This window comes from Nicotiana attenuata, unplaced genomic scaffold, assembly GCF_001879085.1.
Source record: "Nicotiana attenuata strain UT unplaced genomic scaffold, NIATTr2, whole genome shotgun sequence".
Lineage (NCBI taxonomy): Eukaryota > Viridiplantae > Streptophyta > Magnoliopsida > Solanales > Solanaceae > Nicotiana > Nicotiana attenuata.
In genome coordinates this window covers 1,190,308-1,197,868 of record NW_017670270.1, presented here as the reverse complement: position 1 = coordinate 1,197,868, position 7,561 = coordinate 1,190,308, and the positions used below count along the sequence as shown (strand labels likewise).

The 7,561-nt window shown below is 33.4% G+C and overlaps 1 protein-coding gene across 1 annotated transcript; it reads right to left on the bottom strand.

Annotated features, from left to right (window-relative positions):
- Positions 1-2,098: 2,098 nt before the first annotated feature.
- LOC109237045 (ylmG homolog protein 2, chloroplastic) lies at positions 2,099-5,961 on the bottom strand. Its single transcript, XM_019403289.1, has 3 exons — positions 5,575-5,961; positions 3,459-3,658; positions 2,099-2,601 (listed from the first exon to the last, which is right to left on the bottom strand). Exons 1-3 carry the CDS (start codon positions 5,890-5,892, stop codon positions 2,331-2,333), a joined length of 789 nt encoding a protein of 262 aa, XP_019258834.1. The 5' UTR covers positions 5,893-5,961; the 3' UTR covers positions 2,099-2,330.
- Positions 5,962-7,561: the final 1,600 nt, after the last annotated feature.

The window sequence follows — 7,561 nt, the reverse complement described above, 5'->3', positions numbered from 1 at the left end:
AACGGAATTAGATATGTATGCAAGTGGTGTTTTGGCATCTGATTCTTGCCGCACAAAACTGGAATCTCTCGGACAGTGTTATCAAAGACGCTTGAGCCCTGAAGCGAGGCTCAAAATATGTTGAGCGCTTCCTCTCGCTTTGTGGGTGCTTTAGTGCCGCATCAAGGCTCTAAGACATACTTTTCCTTGCTAATGAGTATAATCCTGAAAAGACTGACATTAAGAGCTTGTTTGGAAAGCCACCTTGGAAATGAATTTGGGTGTAATTGAGTGTAATTACACAGTTTGGCATGTTTGTTTGGCCAAGTGATTACTTGGTCAGGATGGAATTGGAGGGGTGTAATTACACTCTCCAATTCTCAAGGGGAGGTGAGAATTGGTGGTAATTACACTATGTAATTGCAAGGTTGCTTTTTAGTTTCTTTCCTTTTTGTTTTTATTTTAATTTGTTTTTTTTATAACTTTTTATTTCTTTAATTTTTTAATTTTATTTTTACTTTTTAATTTCTTTTGAAATTTTAATTTTTTTTTTTGTACATTATTTATCTTTTATTTCTCTATATTTACTTCTTGTGATTCCATGTAATTGCTTATATATTATTTTATTATTCTATTTTTTTAAACTACACCTCCTAATATAAGAAATAAGTAGTCATTAACAAACTTGACATATAATGAGTGATGCAATTAAAGTGAAATTTCGTTGTTGAATGTGGTTATAAACTTATCATGTTTCCTAATTATTAAGTTCCACTGGAACTTACTATTATTATGTTGGAATTTGACATATGTTAAACTATTTTTTTTTTTTGACTTTTGAAATTGTGTTATATTCATGGTTTTAATTTACTTGTTTTAGTAGTATTGGGTGACATTGCATATTGTTCATGTTTAGTTAGAATTGATAGATTAGTTTTGTCAAACATTTGAATAATGTTATGACATTATATTTGTAAATATTAATTTATTTTATCAAACATGAACTCCATGATGTTCTTACAAAACGTATATTTTATTTTTGTAAGTATCTAAACTAAATATTATTAATTTTAAAAATATATAAATTATTTTTACAATATTAGTTATAAATATATGATTACTAAATTAATGTATATTCACGAAAAAATATATATCATTTATACTTATAAAAATTTATATGCATATATTTATTATATTAACTTTTAAGTTTTGATAATTACTTAATTTGAAATTTAATCTAACTGTGTAATTACACTTGTGCAACCAAACAGTAAACTTGTATTTACACTGTAATTACACTATGACAAACAAACATGTCGTCGTAATTACACAACTATGTAATTACTAGGGTGTGTAATTACTACCCTAGTAATTACACCAATTCCAATTACAGGGTGGCTTTCCAAACAGACTCTAAACAATTGATGTTTTACTTTATTGTGTTTTTTTTTTTTTTTGCAATTTCTTTGTCCATATATTTGTTATTCATGCTTATAATTATTAGTCTTGGACTACATATACATATTTTTACTTTTTCTCCAGTTGCGCCTTTTTTCATTAAAGTCCACGCTTTATTTGCACTTTGCGCTTAAAGTCCCCACAGACCTTGAAGCTTTTTTGCGCTTTTCGCCTTTGATAACACTGCTCTCATAATGCTCTCTATTTCTACAAAGCATTAGAGCAATTTTTCTTTATAACAGCTGCCCAAGCCAACTTGCGAGCACCTTGACTATTCCATCTCCCATCACCCCAAGTACCCAGTAACTTTGCCTACTAAGACTTGAGCAGATGACCTAGTATTTTTTGTCTCCACTAAGATTTGAATCCTGGCCTCCCATAGTTTTCATCCACTTCATAATTATTCGACCACACCCTTGGGTGCCCATTAGTGGAAAGTTATTGTAGTTGCATTTTAACTAAATGCATATCGGTTACCTTATCTAGGCTGCACCCAGATTCTCATTGCATTAAGTAGACAGGTTATAACCACAGGAATTGGGACGATGCTGTAAGCCTGTAGGCTGTAACCTACAGAATATTAGCTACCTTCTATGGAAGAATTAAATAGACAAATAGAATGTGTATCATTGAATATTCAGTAATATGTTGTCTACTTGTATCAAGAGCCAAAGATCTTTTGGATCTCCTTCTTTTAAGATGTAGAAGCTACTGAACCCTCAAATTTTTACACCATAGAGTGATGAAAAGCTATATGAGTCAAAGGAAAAAATAAATTAAATTTTATAGTACAACAGTAGATTTATATACTTAATGTCAAAATCTAGTGTCTACAGGGAATGCTTATTACTCGAGTATTTGATGAATACATTAATGATGAGCAGAGACCAACTTTAACTTTCACCATCAGCAGTCTTTGACTTGTTTCCAACTAGTCTCCTCATCCATTTCTTCTGTGATGTTGTTAGATTAAAAACTGGTGCATGAGGTAGAGTATCTGATGATGCTCTCCTAGTTGTCGATGGAAGTTCAGCAGGAAGTGCAGATGCAGTGCTGGTGAAGGCATTCAAAACGAGAAATGCCAATATAGGCGAAAGGTCCAGGGTCCCTCCAAGTGGTGGAATAATCCCGCGGAATATGTTCAAGTATGGGTCACATAGAGTGCTGAAAAGGAATACAACATTTTTAAAGATGTATGCATTTCACACACGATTAAGCCACAAATACAATTCTGCAATACTTAGCTGACTGAATCCAGGTTCTCTAAGTGGTTTTTTATTATGAAATATGAATAAAAATAGGTAATCAAATCCTGGATCATCGGACTTTCAGACGAAATATTTTCCTTCAGAAAACTACAATAACCACAGTTTAGCACCTGTATGAATGCTCAAATTTTAAAAAGATCACTTGAAAAGAATAACAGCTGAGCTTTTCTGACTATTTTCAATGATGGTGACCCATAATGTTATAACAAAAGAAGAAGCAGGACAATGAAGCTCAGCTGATGCAGTTGATTTGCTTGTACAAGTTCACATTCTTGCCAATTTTTCTGGGCAAGAAGTACACACTATCTACCCAAGTATTCCAGTGGATTACTGTTACTACTAGAATAAAGTCCTAGTGGATTATATGTCAGTCTTAATCACCCAATCTGATTCATTCAACGCAAAGCCACAAGAAGACCAAACACACTGATACTGTCGTAAAAGTAAAATAATATAACAGAAAAAGCATTTGTGAAATGAAAATGAGGATAAACGCATTCGAGCTACTGGAAACTAATAGAAATTTAGTTATTAGTGTTTTTTCTTTTCCCCTTTCCATATGGGTTTTTTAATTAAGACAAGGACGATGCGTGTTGGACACTTGAGTTTTGAGGACTAAGTTTTGAATCACTGTTTAAAACTTTATCAATTTCTTTCGTTTGCATATATCGCAGTACGCAATATTGCCAATTCTTTCATTTCAATATATAGCAGGTCATTCGAATCATAAACATTTTGAACTTTAAGGCATACCTGAGGGGACTGACAATGGCAGGAGGAGCATTTGGGAACCAGGTTAAAACAAGCCTGGCAACCAGCAACGAGTTGTAGATGTTCAAGAAATTTATAACTCCATTTGCAACGACAATTCCTGCAACTGAGTCACCAGGCAAGACAGCCGCAAAACTATGATGGGACAGATTACCCAAGTTCTGGTAAGTTCTGCAGTGTACCTGCAAGTAATTCAGTTGAGGATACTCGGACCTATATAGAGATAAAAGGCAATGAAACAAGCCAAAAAACTTATCATTTATCAAATAAGTCAAAAGAACAAATTGTAATGTAAAGGGACAGTAAGAATACAGTGTTGGTTACGTGATAACTCAGAAAAGAAACTAGCTAGCCTAGGGTTGATCTGCTGTTGCTCGGGAACCTTCATTGCTAACACCAAAACAACTAATTATGTTGGTACAAGGGGAAAACTCTGACATTTGAAGCAATATTCAAAGCTAACCACCTATAATTTGGAGGTTGAAACGCAATGAATTTTAAGGGGCGTTTCTTTATCGATCTAAGTTAAAGAATGTAGACTGATGCTGAGGGTGAAGGTTTACATGAGAATGCTTATACTTGAAAAAGGACACTAACATATTGAGATAATAAGAGGCCTTTGCCAAACCAATATCAGTTAGCTCTGCAGCAGGTCTACAAGCAAGGTAAGTAGGTACATTACCAGCTCGTTCCGAACCGAACAGACCTAACCAACTAATCCCTTATCTCGAGCAGCTCTCTACCATCTATCACATTCCATTCCATCTTCTCGTTTTGCATTGTGCCATATCAGACAAGATAGATGGATTTTGTGAAAGGGCGAAAACTAAATGGTTGAGAAAGGAGATTTAAAGGTGGAGGCATTGGCTCAGGACTGTGGAGACAGAGAAAGGTGGAGTCAAATGAGAGGTTCCAAGAGAGAGGCACAAGGGAGAACATAAGATCTGAAGTTGACACGAGGCTTCTTATAAACAAGAAAATAGAACCATACAAAGAAGAAACATATCTTATTATAAATGTTTACTAGATCATAATGAAAAAAATATGATAGCTGACACTAAGATAACCAAACAGAAGCTTGATTCGAGTATGAGAATAGAATATATCTGCAGGGCACATGTTGAAACTGGATCAGATTCCAGCTTTGCACCTTTTTTCTCATATGTACATTCTCTAAAGCTTTTAATGGCAGCATAGAAGTTTGTAAACTAATTTTTTTTAAATTTTTATACCTCATCAACTATTAATATATCAATGCAATAGCCTGTCCACTCACTGCAGGGCCAGTCAAAAGCATATCTTGAAGTCATTTCAAAATCAAAAGCACAACATATTGACAGTTAACCAAAACGACACATAGCAACATAATCAATCTGAATAACCTTTATTGTTTTCTTTTCAAGTCTCAAATTTAGTTTCTCCGAGAGGTTCTCCACAAATGCTAACCATTTCTCGTAGAAGCAATCAACTTCCACTATAAACAGGTGGTTGCATATAGCCAGTGGCCCAATAGTCTGAAGCTCTTTTAGTTCTTACAGTTGGAAACATACAGAGTCTGCTCTAGTCATTATTACCCTTTTTCACATTGAAAAGAACACTAAAAAAAATTTCAATAGAGAAATGCAGGAAGCTGTCCAACAAAACCACTGAGTAATCCACATTTCACAAAATTTCCTTCCCGGTTCCTACAGCCAAACAGAAGTTTTTGGGAAGAAATGTACTAACATTCACAACTAAAGAGAATATTAACTGTTCTATATAAGTAATTCCTTACAATCCCTTGAGGAACAGCACGCCTATACATCTTAACAGCTATCATCTTTTGCGACAAGCACTTGATTTGCTTTGTAGTAAGTATCACACTTTCAAGTATCTAACTACCTTCAATCAAGCCGTGTGATATACATCCATCTTGACTTTGAAAGGAAAAATGTTATTTTCTACAAAGCTAACTCAAGCCCTAAGGGAAATCATCACAACAAAGTAAAAATTTTGAATTTTCTTTTAACAAGATAAATGAATTTTAATTCTTGAAAATAGTAAACATTTTAGTGTCATATAAACTGAAATTGAAACCAGAGAGAGAGTGTGTGTGTACCTGGCAGAAATCTTGGAAATGGGAAGAGAAAGATAGGATTTTGCTGAAAAGGGGATGATGAGGGGCAACAACAGAATGCAGCAATTTAAGACATTTCTCAGCAGTGAAGACTATGGAGTTGTGAAAATGAAGAAAGGCATTTGATGAAGCTTCTTGTGCCGTGTTTAACAGCTGAATATTTGATTTGGGGAGTTGTTTGAGGAATGGAGGTTGAACAAATGGTGGGGTTGAGAAGGGTAATGAAATTATACAGTTTGATATGACACAATTTTGCTTCTCTTCAGCCATTGAATGGTTTGAAGAAGATTGAGCAGCCATTTTTTAAGTCCTTTCCTTCAGTTCAGTGGTAGGCTATAGTAAAGAAGATAAGAAACAGGAGACAGGCTGTTGTTAAATTAATTTTATTTTATTTATTTGGGGTTTAAAGTTTAGATATTTAATAAGGAATCACCTTACTTATTTTAAATAAATACCATTTAAAAAGATTATATTCTATAGATACTTTTTAAGGTTTATAGCAAAATATTTAATTTTAGTTACCTCCTAGCCCTAAGCCACTAAATACGCTAATCAGTTACACTATTTTCTTTCTCTCTCTACTTTGATACATCTCATTCTCTTCCCCCATCCCATTAAAATCTCCGATCTCCTCCTCCTTCCACCAGATTTGTGCAAAGCCCACTTCAGAGATGCTGATTTCGAATTGTTTAGTTCGTATGATACTTTTTTCTGAAGTTGCTATTACTATGATTTAAGGGTTTTGGGAGTATAAATTGCCGCATACAATTCAATGTGCATGAAGAAGAGAAAGAAGATGACTGTGAAACGGAAAACAAACAAGAAAGAGATCGACGAAGAAATAGATAGGGAAAATTGGTTTATTACATCCAAGAAACAGAAAACTCATGATGTTTTCGGGGTTCCTCCTCTTAGAGAATTCAGAGATTTTAGCTTTCAATTGAATGTCAAAGAGAGGAGATTTCTTGATTCCTGTCCTCAGTTCAAGATTATCCTTTTTCAGCAGAAAGTAAAGACCGTATACCAAGTCCAAGATCCCATCTTTTTCCTGAGTACTCATTCAAATTGAGAAAGATCAATGTATGCTGCTCGGCATTTAATTGATTTTCTGTTAATATATTTCAATGTATTTTCATGCATTTCATTGTATTCATTGTCTTTTTTTCATTGTAATTCAATGTATCTCGTTGTATTCCATGTATTTCATTGTATTCACTGTCTTTTTTTTCATTTTATTTCAATGTATCCCGTTGTATTCTATGTATTTTATTGTATTCACTGTCTCGCTATATGCCATGAATGTATTCATATATTTTTTTAATTAATATAATTTATGTATTCAGATGTATTATATAATTTCTCTGAAGATTGCTATATTTTTGGGGTATTTCGGTTGAGAATCTTTTTTATAACTGAAAATACAAAATTTGTGTGTTATAATTGAGTTTGTTGAGTTATATTAGGAGTCTATTATGTTAATTGATTCACTTTCCGTTTTAAAAATAGTGTAATTTCCTATTTCACGCCGTCAATACAATCGAATACAATAATCTGTCCAGCTGTAATCCCATTTTTCACTCCATGAATACAGTCGAATATACTCGAATACAACAACTGATTAGCTGGACTTCCCTGATTCACGCCTATTTTTGCTACTTTATTCATGAATACAATAGCTTAAATACATCAAATACATCTTATAACCACAGAAAAGGTATCTATAATCCGTAATATAGCAAATGGTATCTCTAGATGGCTAATTATTACTAAAAGATAGTGCTTTATGAAAATTTCTCATTTAATAACGTTTTCAATTATAATATCGAAGCTCCGATATAAGTTAAGGCCGTACAGTTTTATGTATTAGCCCATTTCTTTTGGTAGGATGGATTAGCTAAAATAATCATGTATTAGCTTTGTGTATTAATAATACTTTATTTGGTACACTTTTTTGAACTTATGCATTAGT

Coding starts and splice junctions, on each gene's coding strand:
- LOC109237045 (XM_019403289.1), bottom strand. CDS start 5,892: ATGGCTGCTCAATCTTCTTCAAACCATTCAATGGCTGAAGAGAAGCAA. Junction 3,659..5,574: donor ATTTCCAAGATTTCTGCCAG/GTACACACACAC, acceptor AATTACTTGCAG/GTACACTGCAGAACTTACCA. Junction 2,602..3,458: donor GCCATTGTCAGTCCCCTCAG/GTATGCCTTAAA, acceptor ATTCCTTTTCAG/CACTCTATGTGACCCATACT.